Source organism: Cherax quadricarinatus, chromosome 82 (assembly GCF_038502225.1).
Source record: "Cherax quadricarinatus isolate ZL_2023a chromosome 82, ASM3850222v1, whole genome shotgun sequence".
Taxonomy (NCBI): domain Eukaryota; kingdom Metazoa; phylum Arthropoda; class Malacostraca; order Decapoda; family Parastacidae; genus Cherax; species Cherax quadricarinatus.
The window spans coordinates 14,493,690-14,519,413 of record NC_091373.1 but is presented as its reverse complement, the minus strand read 5'-3'; the positions used below and the strand labels follow the sequence as shown (position 1 = coordinate 14,519,413).

Below are 25,724 nucleotides of genomic sequence, written 5' to 3'. Positions count from 1 at the left end.
CAGTGAATGAAGGGTACAGGTACAGTGAATGAAGGGTACAGGCACAGTGAATGAAGGGTACAGGCACAGTGAATGAAGGGTACAGGTACAGTGAATGAAGGGTACAGGTACAGTGAATGAAGGGTACAGGTACAGTGAAGGAAGGGTACAGACACAGTGAAGGAAGGGTACAGGTACAGTGAATGAAGGGTTCAGACACAGTGAAGGAAGGGTACAGACACAGTGAATGAAGGGTACAGGTACAGTGAATGAAGGGTACAGGTACAGTGAATGAAGGGTACAGACACAGTGAAGGAAGGGTACAGGTACAGTGAATAAAGGGTTCAGACACAGTGAAGGAAGGGTACAGACACAGTGAAGGAAGGGTACAGGTACAGTGAATGAAGGGTACAGACACAGTGAAGGAAGGGTACAGGTACAGTGAATGAAGGGTACAGACACAGTGAAGGAAGGGTACAGGTACATTAAAACCTTGATAAACAGTAGTTCACATACTATAATCTCAGTTACTTGCTAAGGATATATTAGGGAAATTTTTGCTTAACAAGAACCTGTGGTGCACTGAGAGACCTCCCTGGCTTATTGTCTCCCTCCCTCTCCTTTCCCTTCTTTCTTTCTCAATTGGATATATATATTATATATATATATATATTAAATTCAGGCATGGATTTCCTTGTACTTAACATTTTTATAATATGTTAATCACACATTGTAGAAATACAAATTTGTATTTATATATATTTCCTAACGTGATATCTTTACCCACTTTCCCCACACGCTTTATTAACACCGAGCGTCATTACACCTCCCTCGATTTAGTAATGCTAAGAAGAACATGACTCCCGCTTAGTGTTCTGTGAAAATCATACTAATCATTGTATCATGTGCATTCCATATTTACAGGTCATTCATGAGCCTCTGATACTGTTATCAAGAGAGATGTTACAAGAGAAGAATACCTGGAGTATACCTGGAGAGACTTCCGGGGGTCAACGCCCCCCGCGGCCCGGTCTGTGACCAGGCCTGGAAATCTGGAAATCTCTTAAAGAAAAACCCACAGTCCCACTTGTATATGCTGACTCGTTATTGCAAAGCCACGAACACATGTTAAAACAAAAAAACAAAATCTATATACGATACAAAATTTTCCTCCCTCCCCCTCCCTCGTCTAAAACAAAAATGTTGCCGACTTATTTTGTTTCCCACCTCAATAAATCTAAAAGGTACATACGCAGCGTTTAAAAAACTGTATGATTTATGGCAGGAATTAACAAGAATAATGGCCAAAGTCCGAAAAAAGCAGAGTAAAAGATTTATTAGAAGTGAGAATCAGATTGATTGTATATTTACGTGTGATAACATTAATAATTCAGATTTTGTTTGCATTTGATTTTCAATCCACTTAGTGTCTGGTGGGCGTCTGGGGAGGGAGGGGGAGAGAGGGTGTCTGGTGGGCGTCTGTCGGGGAGGGGGAGAGAGGGTGTCTATTTAGAATAAATGATTAAGTTTCCCGAGTAACTTAATTCAAATACATCACCACGACTTTAACGAAGCTCTCTGCTGCAGAAAATTCATCGTAGCATAAACGCAAGATATATATATATATATATATATATATATATATATATATATATATATATATATATATATATATATATATATATATATATAAACAGATTTTTAATAAATCACAGTTTTGATCACAATTATGATAATTTTCCACTATTTCACGTTTACCACTAAAATTAAGATATCTGGAAATATTTTACATATTTAAAAAAAATCATATGGAAGGTTGGATTTTTTAAATTTTCTGCAAAAATTGACTAAGTTGACGAAAATATCCTGTTACCCACTAAAATGATTTTTTTTTAATATAGAAAATATTACTATCTACATTTATTTTTAGAAATGCAAATGAGAAGAAAAATAAATCATATTTTTAATAAATAATTTTTTTCATTCTCTCTCCCTCTGTCTGCCTCTCTCTCTCCCCCCTCTCTCTCTCTCTCTCTCTCTCTCTCTCTCTCTCTCTCTCTCCATTTTGGTGGTTGAAAAATGAAAGAAGTATTTGGAAGAGGCTATTACCATTTATTTTTCAATGGTTTTACGGTACATTCCCTACAAAAGACAGACACCACGACCATAGTTCTCCTCTCGTAGCCATACATAGACGAGAGGCTCTTATCCGGTGGTTTCCATACCCCTCGGGGTATGGGACTCGATCTCTGAACATTTAAAAAAAATTGTTAGATTAGAATAAACTATCAGCTGTTCTGTGTCTAGCTATACATAAGCTAAGTGACACCAGCTACTTAAATCTTTTGAAGCCACATTGGTACCTAATAGGACTGGTGATGTTGATTTCCACAAACTAGTGAAGGGGTTATGGGGACATACTGGACAATCCATTAGGGGTCTGTAATCGTAACGTTGGTTATTCTACACAAGCACACACACCTTCATTTCTTCCTTACATTCATTTATTTTCTCTATTCATCTTATTCCAATCACTTTCCTTACTTTCCCGTGAACCCTCTTGTGCACCATTATTGTACTAGCTCTCTTCATCTTTCTAGATTCCAAATTTCTTACTCCTCCCTCAGTCCGTTGCTCCAACATTACTTCCATTCCCCCAAACCCCCACAACACCTTTGCCATCTCTCTCTCCCTGATTTCTCTAAAAAACTCTTTTACCCTCTCCCGGTTACTTATCCTGTTGTTGCAACAATTCTCCCTCACCCTCACCCCTTTTGCTCCACCAATTCTGCCTCCCCTTTACCCTTTTCCTACAACAGTATTTCCTCCTCTCTCTCCAGCATCATTTTGCTCCAATAATATTCCCTCCTTTCTCCCTCATCATTTTGTACCTACAATTCTCTTCACGTCTCATTATTGTTCCAACACTGTTTCCTTCTCCCTCACCTTGTTGACGCAACTGCAACAATCCTCCCTCACCCAGCTGCTCCAACAATACTCCCTCTCTTCCTCCACCATCTTCACCAGCATTGCACGAAATTTTTCCAAACACTTGGAGAACATATGAAATGTGAAGTTCGGGGCAGACGACGCCAGAGCTCAATCCATGATTAAAAAATAATGAGAAGAAAATGAGAAGTTAAATTGCCGGGTGTTGATGGTCGAGCCGTGCCAGAGAATCTACAGTAACGTCGTGTACACAGGGTTAGAGGGTGAGCTGTGCTCCACTCAAGTACTTCTGTGCATGCTCGTTTGTAACATGCATATATTTGCTTGCTTTTATAACACACACACACACACACACACACACACACACACACACACACACACACACACACACACACACACACACACACACACACACACACAACAGGCCAACTGTCTTTGACAACTGGTAACTTAAATGAAATAAATTGATACTGAGGTAGTGGTAAGCATATGTTTACATATATACATTCATTGTGCTTAAGAATTCGCAGAGGGGGGAAACCTCATCCCACAGCAGGATTCGAACCTGCACATTCTGCATCAAAGTATGCATTACTTAAGCCACACAGCCAGACCCAAGAAAAAACAAGGACGCCTATCAGAAGCCTGACGCACCAGACCTGTGATAAGTTATTTCATCAAATCTTGCTACATGCAGTGAACTTCGAAAGAGGTTTTGAAATGTTTATCAATTCACTGAATTATCTGTTAGTCCACAGCAGGATTCAAACCTACACTGCATAAACATTTTTAATGAAGAGGCAAATCCCACATTAATGACCCTGTGTTCACGTTTATTCCTACGCAGGAAAAACATTAATCAACGATCCGTTTATTTTACCCTCACTCAGAGGCCTTTTTAATCAAATAAGGATACATGAACTGTACAAAAGTGTCACAAACAATCTAGTTACGACACTGTTCCTGTTTATTCTTCCAGTGACTCGTGAGCACAGGAGTGTGCTGTATTTTAAGGTGTAGTAGTTATTTCTGCTTAAATTTAATTTTTCTCTTGGAAAGCTCTGTTAATTCTTGTTAAGTTTTCAGCCCATCCTCCTAATTATTGTCTGAATATCACTTTGGTTAAGAACATGAAATATGTGGACTTTCATTCGTATAAAATTAATAGTTTATTTTTTAATGGCAAAGCTTTCTATCGTCTTTTTCTTTCGTTGCATTTACTGGCTTTCTTGTATACGGCAATCAAATAAATTTTGCTTATAGACAATTAACCAAACTTAACTAAATATTGAATATCGAGAAAATTGCAGAAAATCTTGTGTATTAAATCAACGTAGATTGAGGAGGGCAGATTGTGAATTTGGTGCTGGGATACATGTTTATGTAGCATATTTCTAAATGGTATCCGGCTTCCATTATTCTTGTGAATGTTGAAAATGCGTCTGGAGATCATGAGGAAGTTTCAGGATGATCCATCCAAAGAACAAAATAGTTTATGTAAGAATTTAGTGCTTTCACAATGTATGTTTTATGTGCTGGTTCTTATGTTGTCAGTAATCATTGTGTCCAAATTCTTTCTAGTCTGTCCTATGTAGGAAGAGCTGTAATAAGAGTGCAGATATACCGACAATCAATTTAGGTAAGTGTACAAAAATGCAACGATGTGAATATCTATTAACGCTACATTTCGCTCGCTCTATCGCCTTATGAAATTTGCCTTCAGAGATACGTCCTAATTAGAAACACTGTCAATAAAGATGTATTAGCCTAAAGAGAATTTTCAGAACTCACGAAATCGTAATGACACGATTGCAAACAAGCCATACTATGGGTGGGGTTAGAACCCCCGATCAGAGAGTCGCAAAACTCCTGACCGACGCGTTAGCCACTGGACAAGCGTGTGCGAGTGTGTGTGTGTGTGTGTGTGTGTGTGTGTGTGTGTGTGTGTGTGTGTGTGTGTGTGTGTGTGTGTGTGTGTGTGTGTGTGTGTGTGTGTACCTTTGCCTAAAGAGCTGTAGTTCATTTAAGGAATTTTGTAAACTCATGATGCGAGACGATTTTTGTTCTTTTAGGAAGGAGCTGGGAGGGGTGAAAAATGGTAGTAATCACCTGGTAAAATCCACTGCGTGGTCGAAATGTCGCTATTAAAGGTTCCACCTAACTGCAGATAGGTTTGCTGGTGACAGTATTGCCCCTAAATGTCCCACGAGAGTTAATAAAGCGTAAGATGGATAACGAAAAAAAAACAGGGTTACGAATACCTAATTTATTGCTGTTTTTATCTTCGATCTGAGATTATTTGGATCATAAGAACAGTTTGCTCACTGACCACATTGCTTTCTCCTCATATTATTTTTTTTTCAGCAGGGTAATTGCAACTTGCCTAAATAAATGATGGAAGAAATGAAATAAAATGAGCATTTGATCCAACAGTTGTATTTCATAGTATTATACACTAACAGGTTAATAAAACAATACGCGATTTGTGGCGTATTATTGAGAAGAAGTTTCGTCCACCAGGGAATTTATCAATTCTGAGAGAGAGAAATTTTCTGTGAGAATTGATAGTCTCTGGTGGAGAAAAAGTCGCTTCAGTAAAATGCCATAAATTGCATAGTGTGTCTTACAAACATGTTATTACTTAATCTTATCTGCGTAATAAAATCTCAAACTTAGTAAAAGTTAAGATCTTTCTATCTCAGCTTAATGAATATATATATATATATATATATATATATATATATATATATATATATATATATATATAATTTTTTTTATTTTTTTTTTATTATCACACTGGCCGATTCCCACCAAGGCAGGGTGGCCCGAAAAAGAAAAACTTTCACCATCATTCGCTCCATCACTGTCTTGCCAGAAGGATGCTTTACACTACAGTTTTTAAACTGCAACATTAACACCCCTCCTTCAGAGTGCAGGCACTGTACTTCCCATCTCCAGGACTCAAGTCCGGCCTGCCGGTTTCCCTGAATCCCTTCATAAATGTTACTTTGCTCACACTCCAACAGCACGTCAAGTATTAAAAACCATTTGTCTCCATTCACTCCTATCAAACACGCTCACGCATGCCTGCTGGAAGTCCAAGCCCCTCGCACACAAAACCTCCTTTACCCCCTCCCTCCAACCCTTCCTAGGCCGACCCCTACCCCGCCTTCCTTCCACTACAGACTGATACACTCTTGAAGTCATTCTGTTTCGCTCCATTCTCTCTACATGTCCGAACCACCTCAACAACCCTTCCTCAGCCCTCTGGACAACAGTTTTGGTAATCCCGCACCTCCTCCTAACTTCCAAACTACGAATTCTCTGCATTATATTCACACCACACATTGCCCTCAGACATGACATCTCCACTGCCTCCAGCCTTCTCCTCGCTGCAACATTCATCACCCACGCTTCACACCCATATAAGAGCGTTGGTAAAACTATACTCTCATACATTCCCCTCTTTGCCTCCAAGGACAAAGTTCTTTGTCTCCACAGACTCCTAAGTGCACCACTCACTCTTTTTCCCTCATCAATTCTATGATTCACCTCATCTTTCATAGACCCATCCGCTGACACGTCCACTCCCAAATATCTGAATACGTTCACCTCCTCCATACTCTCTCCCTCCAATCTGATATTCAATCTTTCATCACCTAATCTTTTTGTTATCCTCATTACCTTACTCTTTCCTGTATTCACCTTTAATTTTCTTCTTTTGCACACCCTACCAAATTCATCCACCAATCTCTGCAGCTTCTCTTCAGAATCTCCCAAGAGCACAGTGTCATCAGCAAAGAGCAGCTGTGACAACTCCCACTTTGTGTGTGATTCTTTATCTTTTAACTCCACGCCTCTTGCCAAGACCCTCACATTTACTTCTCTTACAACCCCATCTATAAATATATTAAACAACCACGGTGACATCACACATCCTTGTCTAAGGCCTACTTTTACTGGGAAATAATTTCCCTCTTTCCTACATACTCTAACTTGAGCCTCACTATCCTCGTAAAAACTCTTCACTGCTTTCAGTAACCTACCTCCTACACCATACACTTGCAACATCTGTCACATTGCCCCCCTATCCACCCTGTCATACGCCTTTTCCAAATCCATAAATGCCACAAAGACCTCTTTAGCCTTATCTAAATACTGTTCACTTATATGTTTCACTGTAAACACCTGGTCCACACACCCCCTACCTTTCCTGAAGCCTCCTTGTTCATCTGCTATCCTATTCTCCGTCTTACTCTTAATTCTTTCAATTATAACTCTACCATACACTTTACCAGGTACACTCAACAGACTTATCCCCCTATAATTTTTGCACTCTCTTTTATCCCCTTTGCCTTTATACAAAGGGACTATGCATGCTCTCTGCCAATCCCTAGGTACCTTACCCTCTTCCATACATTTATTAAATAATTGCACCAACCACTCCAAAACTATATCCCCACCTGCTTTTAACATTTCTATCTTTATCCCATCAATCCCAGCTGCCTTACCCCCTTTCATTTTACCTACTGCCTCACGAACTTCCCCCACACTCACAACTGGCTCTTCCTCACTCCTACAAGATGTTATTCCTCCTTGCCCTATACACGAAATCACAGCTTCCCTATCTTCATCAACATTTAATTCCTCAAAATATTCCCTCCATCTTCCCAATACCTCTAACTCTTCATTTAATAACTCTCCTCTCCTATTTTTAACTGACAAATCCATTTGTTCTCTAGGCTTTCTTAACTTGTTAATCTCACTCCAAAACTTTTTCTTATTTTCAACAAAATTTGTTGATAACATCTCACCCACTCTCTCATTTGCTCTCTTTTTACATTGCTTCACCACTCTCTTAACCTCTTTCTTTTTCTCCATATACTCTTCCCTCCTTGCATCACTTCTACTTTGTAAAAACTTCTCATATGCTAACTTTTTCTCCCTTACTACTCTCTTTACATCATCATTCCACAAATCACTCCTCTTCCCTCCTGCACCCACTTTCCTGTAACCACAAACTTCTGCTGAACACTCTAACACTACATTTTTAAACCTACCCCATACCTCTTCGACCCCATTGCCTATGCTCTCATTAGCCCATCTATCCTCCAATAGCTGTTTATATCTTACCCTAACTGCCTCCTCTTTTAGTTTATAAACCTTCACCTCTCTCTTCCCTGATGCTTCTATTCTCCTTGTATCCCATCTACCTTTTACTCTCAGTGTAGCTACAACTAGAAAGTGATCTGATATATCTGTGGCCCCTCTATAAACATGTACATCCTGAAGTCTACTCAACAGTCTTTTATCTACCAATACAAAATCCAACAAACTACTGTCATTTCGCCCTACATCATATCGTGTATACTTATTTATCCTCTTTTTCTTAAAATATGTATTACCTATAACTAAACCCCTTTCTATACAAAGTTCAATCAAAGGGCTTCCATTATCATTTACACCTGGCACCCCAAACTTACCTACCACACCCTCTCTAAAAGTTTCTCCTACTTTAGCATTCAGGTCCCCTACCACAATTACTCTCTCACTTGGTTCAAAGGCTCCTATACATTCACTTAACATCTCCCAAAATCTCTCTCTCTCCTCTGCATTCCTCTCTTCTCCAGGTGCATACACGCTTATTATGACCCACTTCTCGCATCCAACCTTTACTTTAATCCACATAATTCTTGAATTTACACATTCATATTCTCTTTTCTCCTTCCATAACTGATCATTTAACATTACTGCTACCCCTTCCTTTGCTCTAACTCTCTCAGATACTCCAGATTTAATCCCATTTATTTCCCCCCACTGAAATTCTCCTACCCCCTTCAGCTTTGTTTCGCTTAGAGCCAGGACATCCAACTTCTTTTCATTCATAACATCAGCAATCATCTGTTTCTTGTCATCCGCACTACATCCACGCACATTTAAGCATCCCAATTTTATAAAGTTTTTCTTCTTCTCTTTTTTAGTAAATGTATACAGGAGAAGGGGTTACTAGCCCATTGCTCCCGGCATTTTAGTCGCCTCATACGACACGCATGGCTTACGGAGGAAAGATTCTTTTCCACTTCCCCATGGACAATAGAAGAAATAAAAAAGAACAAGAGCTATTTAGAAAAAGGAAAAAAACCTAGATGTATGTATATATATATATGCATGTGCGTGTCTGTGAAGTGTGACCAAAGTGTAAGTAGGAGTAGCAAGATATCCCTGTTATCTAGCGTGTTTAAGAGACAGAAAAAGAAACCAGCAATCCTACCATCATGCAAAACATATACATATACTTGCCCATCATTATATGTTTGTTCCCATTGGCTCAGAGACCCTTGGCTCATGGGGAAAGAGTGCATCTAAATTCCTTAAGGAGCTGGGAAAACGACTCATCAGGGTAACTAGGGATCCCAGGGCAGCTAGTTTTCTGTTCCAGCGGCTCAGTGCGGCTGTTCAAAGGGGTAATGCTTGCTGTATTTTGGGCACACGCCCAAGCTCTGAGGAGCTGGATGAGATTTTCGCCTTATAATCGGTGATACACAAGTAACAACATGTACCTTATATGCCTCCTTTATATCAACAATGTATCTCTTAAATCTTCTGTACCATATTATGTAATAAAATATTCCTATTGGTAAAAAAAATATATATTAAAAGATGGGGTGGTAGGGGAAGCGGAATATTCAAACGGCTTCAGGAAGAAATCCAAATATTCTTCCTTGAAGCCTTTTTATCCACTTCTCCGAGGCTATGGGTCCCACAATTTACACCAGAGGTGGACCCCATCCTATATATATATATATATATATATATATATATATATATATATATATATATATATTGTGGCAGTGAAGCAGCAGACCGATTCGGGTACCATGGTCTTGTGTGCCGTAAATCCGAGGGAAAGATTGCAAGACATGAGGAGGTTAATAACATTATCAAGAGGAGCCTCACAACAGCTGGATGCCCAGCAGTAAGGGAGCCACCCTAACTATGCAGATCTGATGGCAGCCAGAAGCGTCCAGATGGTATCACCCTTCAAGCCTGGACAGATGGGAAGCAGGTGGTGTGGGACTATACATGTGCATCTACCTTGGCTGATACCTATCTCCAATACACCAGGGAGGAAGGAGGGGCAGCTGCCAGCTTTAGGGAGTCCCAAAAGTCTAGAAAATATGGAGAACTTGCCCATCATTATATGTTTGTTCCCATAGGTTCAGAGACCCTTGGCTCATGGGGAAAGAGTGCATCTAATTTCCTTAAGGAGCTGGGAAAAAGACTCATCAGGGTAACTAGGGATCCCAGGGCAGCTAGTTTTCTGTTCCAGCGGCTCAGCGCGGCTGTTCAAAGGGGTAATGCATGCTGCATTTTGGGCACACGCCCCAGCTCTGAGGAGCTGGATGAGATTTTCGCCTTATAATCGGTGATACACACGTAACAACATATATATATATATATATGCCACCTTTATATCAACAATGTATCTCTTAAATCTTCTGTGCCATAGTATGTAATAAAATATTCCTATTGGTAAAAAAAAATAGTATATATATATATATATATATATATATATATATATATATATATATATATATATATATATATATATATATATATATATTATAAAAGAAACTCACAGTACAGTGAGTGGAACAATGCACACAACCCGTACTTACAAGACTGAAACTTATGACGACGTTTCGGTTCGAGTAGGACCGAAGCGTCGTCAAAAGTTTTAGTCTGTTATGTGTATATCTCAGCTTACTTGGTTTTAAGTTGTTAAAGTGGTTGATAAGAGTGCTAAACTGCCGTAACTAAGTCCTCGCATAGTAAGAGTTAAGTGCGCTTTGACATACTGCTAAACATTGATATAGTTGCTCACTTTAATTTGAATTTGATGCAATGAGGTCACAGTAAGCAGGTGATATCACAATATGTAGAACAATCATTGTGAGAAAACAGTGAACTTACAAGCGTTTTCGTGATTTTTCACATAATCAAGGAACAGTTCCTTGATAACGTGATAAATAATGAATGCGCTTGAATGTTCACTATTTCTCAGTGGATGTTCTGCATTGAATTTGATGTTACTTCATTATCTGGATACATTTGACACAGAAGTTTGAGGACCTTCCTAAATATGATCTATCAGAAAAAAAAATAAATACCATTTTTGAAATGTGAAGTACTATATATTAATTAAATGTTTCTTTTTCAAGAAAATAAATAAATAAATAAAGGCTTAAGAATAGGAAATAACCTCTTTATCTCTAAGTAATTTCTGCAGAGAAGTCTTAGTGATCAGAATGCCTAAGAATTATATTACCTTTTAATGCCAGGTGGCTGAGGTCTGTTGATAAACTTTTCCTTCTAAAACTGATTGAACTTGTGTCTATTATCAAATTCACAGCTAAAAATTAGCATGAGTTGTGGCTTATATTTCATGATACATGCTGAGGTGTACGGCACATAATGCTTTTAGGAGAGAGATCAAAATTGTCCTAATTTTATGTAACCATAAGCAATTCCCGAAATTAACGAAGTATTAGTCAACCAACTAACATAATTTTGTGTATTTCACATATTAAAATAATAACACTGAATGTGAAGACTCAAACCAAATAACTGTGATCTTCCTGCCCGTTGCAGATGTGGATCTATATCGATGTCCTGGTTATATTTTTTTCCAACATCACCTTGGATACCATTCCTCATCCTTGCCACGCCACCACCATAGCCATGGACGTGTGTGTGTGTGTGTGTGTGTGTGTTTGCGTGCTTGTTTACGCGCGCAATGTGAAGCGGGTTCTCTTTGCTTGGTTGGTTGTGTCCGGAGGGTCCAGGATCCATCCCCGGCACAGGTGGAACGTTCGGGATGTTTCCTTACCAACACACATGAGCAAGCACTAAGAAATATTTATTAGAAAGCGTTTCGGTGCTGGAACCTTGATCACTACTTACACACAAATTAAAAAGACAGTATATATAGATCGCAACGTTATCAAATAAATATGTCCTAGTTTTTGCTCTCGTGCCTTTTTAAACCAGTTTGTTGGTATCAGTTACCAAGGTTTATACCACGTTTCCTTACACCTGCTGTCCTTGTTCACCAGAACCTGGGTGTTAAGCGGTTATTAGGGGTCACATCCTGGTGGTCAAGATTAACTTAACTGCGCTAAATGCTCTTCATAACCACGAGTTTCTATCAAGTATGCCAAAAATATTAACTTAGTCTGTTTCAGTTGAATCATATACTTTGAAGAAATAAATTTTATTATTATAATTATTGTTATAAGGAGCCTTATCAATTGAGAGGAACAGTACAAAGGGAGAGATTTATATTTCTGTATAATATATATATATATATATATATATATATATATGTTCTTAACATGCTTTTATATAGGATTACGATATACATAATTAGTGGTGAACAGGTTCTATAAGATATAAGCCCAGTTAACTCACAAAATAACTTCGTATATATATTCTGATGAGTATAATTGTCGGGATGTATGTGCACTGTAATCTATATTGCACATATGTGGTTTACGTCTTATTTTTATGTGAATTTACAGTTTATTTTAATCACTATAACCCATATTTTTTTTAAAGTATTCTTGATTTTTTGATCAGGTTACAGGCAGCTTTAATAACCTTTCGTTAAATCGACAATCTTTAAACTCAGTTTAAGAATCAATAAGTTATCAAAAATATAGACACCGAGATGTATATATCTATGTATAAATACAGAGAGTTCACTTTTACTAGTGTGATTAAAATATCCTTAACTAGTGGTGAACAGGTAACATCAGGCTTAATGACCCTCGTGTAGTAGATGGGATTCAAGCCCGGTTAACCAATCAACCAACCAATAAGGAAGACTTAATTAACAGTGCACTAAGCCTGTTGTGTAGTGGCATTGCGACGTCAAGGTAACTCCGTGTATTAAAACACACAGACACAGACCAGCAGACACACACACACACACACACACACACACACACACACACACAGACAGACACAGACACACACACACACACACACACAGACACACACACACACACACGCAGACACACAGACACACAGACACACACACACACACACACACACACACACACACACACACACACACACACACACACACACACACACAGGAGTTAGGAGTAAGGATAGTAAGTGAGGGGGAGGGAGAAGGCAGAGAAGGTGACAGGTTCAATGCAGAGGCACGACCATGCTACTAAGAGTTACAGGAAAAAATAAGGAAGACAATGGCTATGTACAAACGGGACCCAGTGACACAGAGGGAAAGGCAATGGGAGGAGAGGCATGGGCTTCAGGAGAGCGATGGGAGGACACATAAAGAAAGATGGCAGAAAGAAAAACAGGAGATTGAAAACATCAAAGAATTAGAAGGTACTTGAACGGAAGAAACTGGCCCGTCAAACTGATTTTCAAGTCAGAAATGGTTCGGAACAGGGTCCTGCAAGAGAAATCATGGCTGAAGGAATCATTAACATACAAGAGGACGTTCCTAGACCACAAGAAAACAAAAACAGAACGACAGCAGCTTTGGGAAAGGGGCTAGGAAGAGAGACAAGGACAGAGTCAGCAGAGGACAACCAGAGTCAGGCAAGCCAACAAGCACAAGCACACACAGAACCACTATCACAACCCCACACCTAAGACGCTATCCCAACACAAACCACAATCCACACTTATAGTCCCCACCCCACACTATGCTGTAGAACCCCACAGCACACTGCCAGGTCCCCCACCCTCACAGACCCCCAAGACAACAGTTTTGGATAGGAAACTGAAGGTATGGTACACCAACGCTGATGGCATAACGAATCAAAGAGGCATCACCGGACATCATAGCTCTCACCGAAACCAAGCTCACAGGAAAGATAACAGGTGTCATCTTTCCAACAGGATATCAGATCTTGAGGAAAAACAGATGGGGTGGAGGAGTGGCACTGCTCATCAAAAACCAATGGGATTTTGACGAGCTAGAGAGAGGAGACAGAGGAGAAGCAAGAGATTACATAATAGGAACACTTCAGTCTGGAGGTCTCAAGGTGGTATTTGCAGTGACGTATAACCCACCACAGAACAGCAGGAGGCCAAGGCAAGAATATAATGAGAGTAACAGAGCGATGGTTGACACACTGGCTGAAGTGGCCAGAAGGGCTCATGCGAGCAGGGTAAAGTCGCTGATCATGGGTGACTTCAATCACAAAGAAATTGACTGGGAGAACCTGGAGCCACATGGGGCCCCAGAAACGTGGAGGGCTAAGATGATGGAGGTGGTACTGGAAAACCTCGTGTACCGACACATAAGGGATACTACCAGAGAGAAAGGAGAGGAAGAACCAACAAGACTGGACCTAGCATTCTCCTTCAAGTAATGCAGATATTGATTATATCACATATGAAAGATCCCTCTGGGCCAGTGACCACGTGGTCCTGAGCTTCGAATACATAGAGTTACAAGTGGAGAGGGAAGCAGGAAGGGCAAGACAAATGAAGCCAAACTACAAGAGAAGGGACTACAGAGGCATGAAGAATTTTCTGCACGAGGTTCAGTGGGACAGGACACTCGCAGGGAAATCAGTAAATGAGATGATGGAATATGTGACAACAATATGCAAGGAAGCTGAGGAGAGGTTTGTATTCAAGGGTAACAGAAATAACGAGAAGGCCAGGATGAGCCCTTGGTTCACTCAAAGGTGTAGAGAGGAAAAACCAAGTGTGCTAGAAATGGAAGAAATATAGAAGGCAAAGAACCCAGGAGAATAAGGAGAGCAGTCGTAGAACCAGAAACGAATATGCACAGGTAAGAAGGGAGTCCCAACGACAATACAAAAATGACAGAGCAACAAAAGCCAAATCTGACCCAAAGCTGTTGTACAGTCATATCAAGAAAACAGCAGTCAAGGACCAGGTAATCAGACTGAGGAAGGAAGGAGGGGAGGTCACAAGAAACGATCAAGAAGTATGTGAGAAGCTCAACTTGAGATTCAAAGTGTTCACAGAGACAGAAGGGACTCCAGAAAGACACAGAGGTGGGGTCCACCATCAAGTGTTAGACACAATACATACAACCGAGAAAGAAATGAAGAGGCTGTTAAGCAAGCTAGATACCTCAAAGGCGATGGGACCGGATAAAATCTCTCCATGGGTCCTGAGAAAGGAAGCAGAGACGCTATACGTGCCACTAGCCACAATCTTCAATACATCTATCGAAACAGGGCGACTACCTGAGGTATGGAAGACAGCAAATATAGTCCCAATTTTTAAAAAAGGAGACAGACACGAATCATTAAATTACAGAGCAGTGTCACTGACATGTATAGTATGCAAAGTCATGGAGCAGATTACCAGAAGAGTGGTGGAACTCCTAGAAAGGCCTGACCTTATCAAGAGTAATCAGCACGGTTTCAGGGATGGGAAATCCGGTGTCACAAACGTACTGGAGTTCTATGACAGGGTGACAGCAGTAAAACAAGAGACAGAGAGAGAGAGAGAGAGAGGGGTGGGTAGATTACGTTTTCTCGAACTGTAAAAAGATATTTAACAGCTCCACACTAGAGATTAGTGCATAAGCTGGAGGACCAGGCAGGTATAACAGGGAAGGCGCTGAAATGGATCAGAGAATACCTGTCGGGAAGACATCAGAGAGTCATGGTACGACACGAAGTGTCTGAGTGGGCGCCTGCGACGAGCGGGCTTCCACAGGGGTCAGTCCTATGACCGGTGCTGTTTCTGGTATATATGAATGACATGAGGAAAGGAATAGACTCAGAAGTGTGCCTGTTTGCAGATGATGTGAAGGTGATGAGAAAATTTCAACCGGACGAAGACCAGGCAGAGCTACAAAAAGATCTGGACAGGCTTCAGGCTTGGTGCAAAAACTGGCTCCTGGAGTTCAACCCCACCAAGTGCAAAGTCATGAAGATTGGGGAAGGGCAAAGAAGACCGCAGACGGAGTACAGCCTAGGAGGCCAGAGACTACAAACCTCACTCAGGGAAAAGGATCTTTGGGTGAGTATAACACCGGGCACATCTCCTGATGCGCACATTAACCAAATAACTGCTGCAACATATGGACGCCTAGCGAACCTAAGAATAGCATTCCGACATCTCAATAAGGAATCGTTCATGACCCTATACACTGTGTATGTCAGGCCTATATTGGAGTATGCAGCACCAGTTTGGAACCCACAACTAGCCAAGCACATACGGAAATTAGAGAAAGTGCAAAGGTTTGCAACAAGATGTAGTCCCGAAGCTAAGGGGCATGTGGAAAATACTGTATATTCTCCAAAAATACAGTGTATTTTGTATGTAAATTGATGGAATATATTTTAGGTAATAAAAATTAATTTGTAAATAAATAAAGAACCAGCGAAAGGGGGGAGCGTCACTGGGGGAGAGTCGCGATGTTTTGAATTAACTGAGACAAGAGTTAGTGAAAATCGGAAGAATTTTCGTCGCTCTATAGGTTATATTGGGCTTAAAACCTCTCAAATAGGAGCTAAAATTGTTGGAATTGCAGTCCTGCAGAATGTGAGAATTAGGTGACAGGACTCCATAATTAGATGGAAACAGGATATTATCACAGCTGAGTCATGTCTATTTATGTTGGAATTCTGGCCAGTATTTTCTTCATGCTTAGGCAGGGGTTTGTGTATGATACACCAAGTAATCTCCAGACAAATTGGTGAGTACTATGATTATAAATTCTCCTTCTGTTACATAAATGTGTAAATGTAATCATTTATTAATTTTAATATACAGTCCACATATTTACATTAATGTTTTACCAGAATTTCTGGTGATGTATATTTCATTTGAAATTAATATGGGTCCAGAGTGACTTGTGGATATGACAGTAGTAGGTATCGAAGGAGGACATTTTCTGCGACCTAGGTGTACTAAAATTCCTACTTGTCTCTGTAACTTTGATAAAGAATAATTATCTTAGTTACCATTTACTGGTATGTATCTTATGAGATTCATCCAAATAAATTTAATTTTCCAAAGTGCATGTCCTACGAGGAGAGGTTAAGGGAAATCGACCTGACGACACTGGAGGACAGCAGAGGTAGGGAGGATATGATAACGACATACAAAATACTGAGAGGAATCGACAAGGTCGACAGAGACAGGATGTTCCAGAGATGGGACACAACAAGGGGTCACAACTTGAAGTGGAAGACTCAGATGAATCAGAGGGATGTTAGGAAGTATTTCTTCATTCTCAAAGTTGTCAGAAAGTGGAATAGTGTGGGAAGTGATGTAGTGGAGGCAGGATCCATAGATAGCTTTAAGAGCGACCAGTGAAGAGGCCACAGAACCACAACTAGGTGAGTACAACTAGGTGAGCACACACACATACACACAAATATGCCAAGTGTCTTAGTGCACATAATAGCCATCGAAAGGTGCCTTTCACTATTAGTTAATAACTCACACAAGTATCAAACATCAGACATCAGGCATCAAGTATATTTCAATTTGTAATGAATTATGTCAGGGAGGATCTGTTGTACCGCTTTATCTGAAGAATTTTTTTTTTTTTATTTAGAACGACAGTACATATATCTGAAGAATTGGAAGGAGCACAGGAGTAAGTCAGAAGAGGCAAGATGCTGCCCATGTTCATACAGTGTTAAAGACCAAACTGATTTGCGTGGCATTAGCAGTGGTCGGAGTCTTTTTTTCCCCCCACTGCTCATTATCAATATTTGAATGCCTATCATGCAAGGTCTTGCAGCAATATAATTTATTTGAGTGTGTTGCGTATATCAAATGAATAAATATTTATATACTGTACGTAAAATTTGATAGATTATAAAAAGAATCAAATAGTTATTCATTCTCCAGTGAGGTATCTTTTAATTTCTTCCGAATCTATAACAATTTGCCTGAAATCTACCCCTCTTTATTCCCCTCCCCCGAATGCTTATGGATGCACACGTTCTTAAAAGAAAAGCTAGTATAAAATACTTTGTCAGAAGCAACCTGAAGTATACCTGGAGAAGGTTTTGGGGGTTAACGCCCCCGCGGTTCGGTCCGTGACCAGGCCTCGCTGTGGGTTAGGGCCTGATCAATCCGGCTGTTACTGCTAGCCACACGCAAACCGATGTACGAACCGCAGCCAGGTTGGTCAGGTACTGACTTTATCATAACAGCACCATAATATAAATGGTATACAACAGCGGCAACTTTGTATAAGTAAGACACTTGATTCCTAGTGTTGCACGTGTCTTATCAAAAAGCAACATTACAAAGAGTAAGAATTAACATAAGTATTTACAGGTCTTAGCCTTTCAACAATCTTCATTTCGCTGCCTTATTTTCCATCCTCCGAAATGTCTTGCTGGATAAAGAATATCGATCTCGCAAGATACTCTTCAATATAATTCTTTTTTTTTCCCTAGTATTACATTCCTAGTACTAGATTCCTTTCAAAAGATAATTTGTAACTGTTTTTTCTTAATTCTATATAATTCCATAAAAAATTAATTTTTTTGTTTTCTGTTCCCATCTGTTTTCTCTTCATTCTGCTCTTCTCCCATTTGTTGCAAATCAAGTATCATGGACAATACTAAAGACCTCTCAATACATCTTGTCCTAACTCATCTGGAACATTCTTTTTAAGACTACTAATCCTCTCTTATTAGCTAATCTGAAGGATTATGTGATTATTTTTCTCGCCCTCTGTTTTCATTAATGACTTGAGAACGTCTTAACCGATCGGCTTCCAATTTTTAGCACTAGTGCGCTGTAACTAGAAAACGTTTCATGCAGTTTTTGACTTGTACAGGTCAATTTAATATAGACCATTCACGGATTTTGTTTCATGGCAATAACCTGAGAAAGCCTCTTCCGATAAGCTTCAAACTTCCGCTAATAGTGTATCCTATTGAGAAAAAGTTGAGAATGTTATTGGAGTTTGATGGTGCTAATTGTCTGCTGCGATGCTGCGTCTTATGAAAACGGAGGAAACTATATTTAGGCAGTATAGATGCAAATTTCCTAATTTAGTAACAGATAATGAACTTGGAATTGTTGGAGTCTGTGCTATAATTTGAAAATGCGTGTTCTGGTCGGCTTGAAACTCTCACCGCTGGTATTTTTTCTGGTTTTCAAAGGAAGCATTTCATTGATTTTTGGTTGAGAAAGGTTTAATTTTTCACTTTTATTAACCCATTCAGTTTCCATGAAAAAACTAGAGAATGTCTCTTCTGATAAGCTTTAAACCATAAATGCCGGTGTATCAAACGTAGACACTTAGATATTTACATACATAACTGCATCAGTTGCAATCCCCTTTTCGTACATTACCTGGGCTGGGCTTGTGGTACACGGGGATACTTTTCTCGAATCGCGCAGCAACTGAGAGACAATTAGTTTTCTCATCTTTTCATCCATTTTGAATCTTTTGGTGAATATCATTATTTTTTCTTCCGTCTGTTTTCCATCTTCTCTTTCCACTTTCATTATTGTCTTGCCTTAACACCCCCCTCCCCCACCCAAATCTCTCTCTCTTATATATATATATATATATATATATATATATATATATATATATATATATATATATATATATATATATATATAAACTCGAAATGAAGCTGTTTCACAGCCTCATTCCGAGTTTTTCTGATGTTCCAATGTTAATCTCTCGATCCATTTTGATCGTGTTTTATTAAGCCTCAGGTGTCCGGAGCCTCACCACTAATTATCTTTATTAAATGCTCCAATGAGCGAATCATTATATGATTTAGACCCACGTTAGGTTTCCAGTTTCTCCTGACAATACAAATACCCCCACCAACTTGTTAATCTAGTGAGTGACTCCTCGTGGTCATTCCCTCTCGCTGCTCCGTCGTCTCTTCTCTCTTCCCTCTCCGAGTGTCGTCAGTTTACCGCACTCCCTCACCATTTCTCTTCCACCGCTGTTTGAACTCGACTACTGCCAGACGAGTACGCTCCCAGGCAAGATTAAACTATTTGAGCAGTCCTCCCTTTCCCCGATGGCACAGCCCAGCGGTGCGTTGACACCATCATCTACTGCTTTCTCGGTCCCTAGTCGTATCTCCGCTCTTTTAATCTCATGATGCGAAATTCCAAGACTCATCTTCTACCTCGGGTACATTTAAGTCTCCTTGTTTTACTTTTGTATATGAACTCGCTGTTTTAGTAAATTTCCTACTGTTACGACTCAAGAATTTTGAATTCAGTGTTTATACTCAAGGTTCACTCAGGTCTCCAGCCTTGTGTAAGATTCTCGTTGTTTCTCACTGAAGTAGTTATCACTGCCTTTCCTACAACTTTAGCGCCGTTTTCCCAGTCACTGATTTACATTGCTTTTATTTTTTATACACAGGCTTTTGTTTATTCTTATAAATGATTTATATCTTCATCATGGGTGTCTTGATGCTGGTGAAGGACCCTTAATCCACGGTGGGTGTGATGCTGGTGAAGGACTCTTGATCCACAGTGGCTGTCTTGATTTTGGCGAAGGGCTCTTGATGCACGGTGGGTGTCTTGATGCTGGTGAAGGACTCTTAATCCACGATGGGTGTCTTGATGCTGGTGAAGGACTCTTGATCCACTGTGGGTGTCTTGATGCTGGTGAAGGGCCTCTTGATAAAAACTGTTGCTACCCTCCCCTCTGGATAAACCCTGATAACCTCTTATCCTCCATGCGTTCTGGAACCCCTAAAAGTCTAGCTTATCCTCATGAATTATAACTATTACTATTATTATTATCATCATCGTTTTTTTAATTTGTAAATTTTAGGATTAATTCAGTAATTACGTGTATAACCAAGATTTTCTCGTGCTAGATTTAAATGAATTATTGTCGACAATTGTCAGGCAAACTCAGGTTACAGAATCATTTTTTATTACGATGAAGTTTTCCTCTCTGTAGACTAGTACTTTGGTAAAGTTTTACATAGAGAAAAAATAGACTGTAGAACCCATAGGACACAGCACCTCAGGATGAATATAATGCTACATAGAGCGAAATGTTGACCTAATGAAGGTTTCTATTACAAAGCGTGCTGTGTCGTGGTATCTGGTTCCCGGTTGCTGATTCTCGGGTAGACTGACGTAGTTACTAGTGGATGCATGGAGCGTATTAGCCTTCATTATATCGATGAGACACTTGTGCAGCATGTGAGAATCTTTATTCAGGAAACATTTCGCCAGCCAATGTCTTCTTCAGTCCAACGCAGAGAAAGATGGAAGATGAGGAGGAGTTTGAGGTAATCAGTCCCTTAGCCTCGACTCGATGTGTTCAATCTTGACAAAAGTGCAGCATTTTCCCAGAGATGGGAGCTTATATACTGACGAAAGATGAGGTGGAGCAGTGGTAGGCTGAGTCACCTAGTGAAGTAGATCGTGTCTATATTAGACAAATTTTGAAGAAATCCTTGCATCATCTCATTTATGAACTTGTAAGTTTTTAAACCGTTTATTCACTTCACTCTACATAGTTTCATCACGATAAGAAGACACAATGGCAAAATGGAAACCTTGATTCAGACAACGTGTTGCTTAACGACAGAACGTTCTCAAGTCATAGACTTGAAAATTCTTGGTCTCCAAAAGGAATGTTGCCACCCATGATAGTTTCCATTTTGCCATAGTGTCTAATATCTTCTCTAGTTGTTTAACTTCTTTAATACTCTATTTTACATCTGACGCACAACCAACAATTTGGAGCCTCATTTCTGACAATGTTTCGCCTATGCAGGCGAAATGTTGTCTTAAACAGTTGCCATTTGTTGTTTGTGTATTATCAGCTACAACTTGTCAGTACTTCCTATTACAACACTCAATTTTATAAATGCTTGGTTGTGCGTGACTCGTTTGAGCGCACAGGTTCCACGTCTTCTCTAGTGGCCAGTCTGTGAGAGTCTACGCTAAGAGAGTCTCACTTATACAAGAGTTCAATTGTGTAAGCAGTACTGAGGACTGAAGTAGAGACCTGTTACGGTAAGTCCCAGTAAAGAGTTTAACTTGTCTTTCACTGCTTGAAGGAATAGGTCGTCGTCTCCCCCATGATAAGTGTTTGCCATAGTCCTCAGTGTTACATTTTTGACGTAATTAACATCAAATTTTTGATGTGGCAATTAACGTCGAATTTTTGAAGTGGAAATAAACCCAAGTTTTTTTGACGCACTACTCGACGTCAGATTCTTAACGCCTCTATCTTTTTACAGATATTTAATTTTAACTAAGCTTATGATAATTAAGGTTTGGCCTCAATACGTCTGGCAACGAAGTGGCAGAGGAAGAATGGGTCCATGGTTCGAACCCATGGTGCGAGAATGGGCTAATAGAAGTCTGCCCTCGGCATTTCCCCCAGGTATTTATTTTTATTACCCCCCTTCCCTCACAGTTATATCACTGTGTAGTTTTCTTGAGAATATTACACAGGTGTTTTGTAGTCAACATGACTCAAGAAATCGTAATGAAACGATTGCAAATAAACCATACCCCCGGCCGGGATTGAACCCGCGTCATAGTCTCAAAACTCCAGCCCGTCGCGTTAGCCACTAGACCAGCTAGCCACAATAAGATTCATCCAACTAGGTATATTTCTACACCATAGGAAAGTTAGCACAGGCACCTCTGTGACCACAAATGCAAGTTTTTACAGACGAATCTCCAGCTAGCGTCGCCGTGACGAACTCTAGCTCAAGTCCCTTCACTGGCTAGCTGGTCTAGTGGCTAACGCGACGGGCTGGAGTTTTGAGACTCTATGACCGCGGGTTCAATCCCGGCCGGGGGTATGGTTTTGTAGTCGTGGGTACCACACAGGTACTGTGTATTCAAGGATACCACACAGGTGCTGTGTACTCGTGGGTACCACACAGGTGCTGCGTACTCGTGGGTACCACACAGGTGCTGTGTACTCGTGGGTACCACAGTTGCTGTGTACTCGTGGGTACCACACAGGTGCTGCGTACTCGTGGGTACCACACAGGTGTTGTGTGCTCGTGGGTACCACACAGGTGCTGTGTACTCGTGGGTAACACACAGATGCTGTATACTCGTGGGTACCACACAGGTGTTGTGTACTCGGGTACCACACAGGTGTTGTTTACTCGTGGGTACCACACAGGTGCTGCGTACTCGTGGGTACCACACAGGTGTTGTGTACTCGTGGGTACCACACAGGTGTTGTGTACTCGTGGGTACCACACAGTTGCTGTGTACTCGTGGGTATCACACAGGTGTTGTGTACTCGTGGATACCACACAGGTGCTGCGTACTCGTGGGTAACACACAGGTGCTGTGTACTCGTGGGTACCACACAGGTGTTGTGTACTCGTGGGTACCACACAGGTGTTGTGTACTCGTGGGTACCACACAGGTGCTGCGTACTCGTGGGTACCACACAGGTGTTGCGTACTCGTGGGTACCACACAGGTGTTGCGTACTCGTGGGTACCACACAGGTGTTGTGTACTCGTGGGTACCACACAGGTGTTGTGTACTCGTGGGTACCACACAGGTGTTGTGTACTCGTGGGTACCACACAGGTGCTGTGTACTCGTGGGTACCACACAGGTGCTGTGTACTCGTGGGTACTACACAGATGCTGTGTACTCGTGGGTACCACACAGGTGTTGTGTACTCGTGGGTACCACACAGGTGCTGCGTACTCGTGGGTACCACACAGGTGCTGTGTACTCGTGGGTACCACACAGGTGTTGTGTACTCGTGGGTACCACACAGGTGCTGCGTACTCGTGGGTACCACACAGGTGTTGCGTACTCGTGGGTACCACACAGGTGTTGTGTACTCATGGGTACCACACAGTTGTTGTGTACTCCTGGGTACCACACAGTTGTTGTGTACTCGTGGGTACCACACAGGTGTTGTGTACTCGTGGGTACCACACAGTTGCTGTGTACTCGTGGGTACCACACAGGTGTTGTGTACTCGTGGGTACCACACAGGTGCTGTGTACTCGTGGGTACCACACAGATGCTGTGTACTCGTGGGTACCACACAGGTGTTGTGTACTCGTGGGTACCACACAGGTGCTGCGTACTCGTGGGTACCACACAGGTGCTGTGTACTCGTGGGTACCACAGTTGCTGTGTACTCGTGGGTACCACACAGGTGCTGCGTACTCGTGGGTACCACACAGGTGTTGTGTACTCGTGGGTACCACACAGGTGCTGTGTACTCGTGGGTACCACACAGGTGTTGTGTACTCGTGGGTACCACACAGGTGCTGCGTACTCGTGGGTACCACACAGGTGTTGTGTACTCGTGGGTACCACACAGGTGTTGTGTACTCGTGGGTACCACACAGGTGCTGCGTACTCGTGGGTACCACACAGGTGCTGCGTACTCGTGGGTACCACACAGGTGCTGTGTATTCGTGGATCAGACTTAAGTGTTCTGCACAAGTTCAGTTTGACGCTGTATAGCCCTTGTGGCTTAGCGCTTCTTGACTTCGCTTGTTACACGTATCAGGTGTACAGGTTTACTGTTCAGGACGAGGAGAACCATTTGGCTGTGCGTTTCAGTGTATGTACACGTGTGTGTGCACGTTTCCATGTGTGTGTGTGTGTGCGTGCCAGCGTACGAGATCATGCAAGCCACATACTTCCCTTGTGTCCTTCAAGATATGAATAGCATTGTGAATACACCTTGCAGTTCCTGATAAGCTGGGCTGTGGTGCATACGGTGTAGTGCGGCTAGCATCAACAGCCTGGTTGATCAGGCCATCCGCTGGGAGGTGAAGATGGTAACCCTCGGAGCACTCTTCAGGTAGATTCCAGGTAATGGGGAGGGGAAGTGGGGAGGTGAGAGGTGGGGAATGTGAGGGTGGGAGATTCATGGTGGGGAGGAGGGGGTAGGAGGGAATGGGGAGAAGAGGAGAGAGAGAGAGATAGATAGAGAGAGAGAGAGAGAGAGAGAGAGAGAGAGAGAGAGAGAGAGAGAGAGAGAGAGAGAGAGAGAGAGAGAGAGAGAGAGAAAGAGAGAGAGAACGGGGGTGAAAAAAAACTTTTAATTACACTCCTTAAATGGAAGATTTCTAATGAAAAGTTTTAATGATCTTTTTATTCATGCACGTTGAGGAGGAAACACAGGCACCAAGCACTGCCAACAACACTACCTTGTTAAACCCTTGTTGTTGATGTATTAATGTTGATATTATTGAATGTTAAGTCACCAAGCACTGCCAACAACACTACCTTGTTAAACCCTTGTTGTTGATGTATTAATGTTGATATTATTGAATGTTAAGTCACCAAGCACTGCCAACAACACTACCTTGTTAAACCCTTGTTGTTGATGTTTTAATGTTGCTGTTATTGTTATTGGTGTTATTGGTTTAATGTTATAATATTACTGATGTTTAATGTTACTTTTGCTTAATATTGTTGCTTTGATTGATCTCTTGTTATTGTTACTGAAGATGCTGTTGTTAATGTTATAATGTTATGTTGTTTTATTGTTCATAACATTATTATAATATGTTATTAATGATATTTTTCTTGTTAATACTGTCGATGACACTGTTTTGTTTTTGTTGTTATTGCTGTTGCTGTGTCCTATGATGGTGATATTATTTATTCTTCTGTTAATTTCGTTGTTCGTGATACTTTTGTTAATGCTGGTGATACCATTGTTGATGTTAAGTAGGAGTGCATTTAATTATTATACCGTTGTTTTTGTTATTTTATGTTAATGCTGTGCAGGAGACTATAATCTTACTGCTGTTCTGAGCTCTTTGGGGTAGGG

At 40.9% G+C, this 25,724-nt stretch overlaps 1 protein-coding gene across 1 annotated transcript in view; it reads left to right on the top strand.

The window, feature by feature from the left end:
• The window catches only part of LOC128698309 (uncharacterized), a 47,955-nt gene extending 27,256 nt beyond the window's left edge, over positions 1 to 20,699 (top strand). Inside the window, exon 6 of the mRNA XM_070102645.1 lies at positions 20,333 to 20,699. Coding sequence (XP_069958746.1) covers positions 20,333 to 20,699 — 367 coding nt within the window. The remainder of the gene's footprint in view (positions 1 to 20,332) is intronic.
• The last annotated feature ends 5,025 nt before the right edge of the window (positions 20,700 to 25,724 follow it).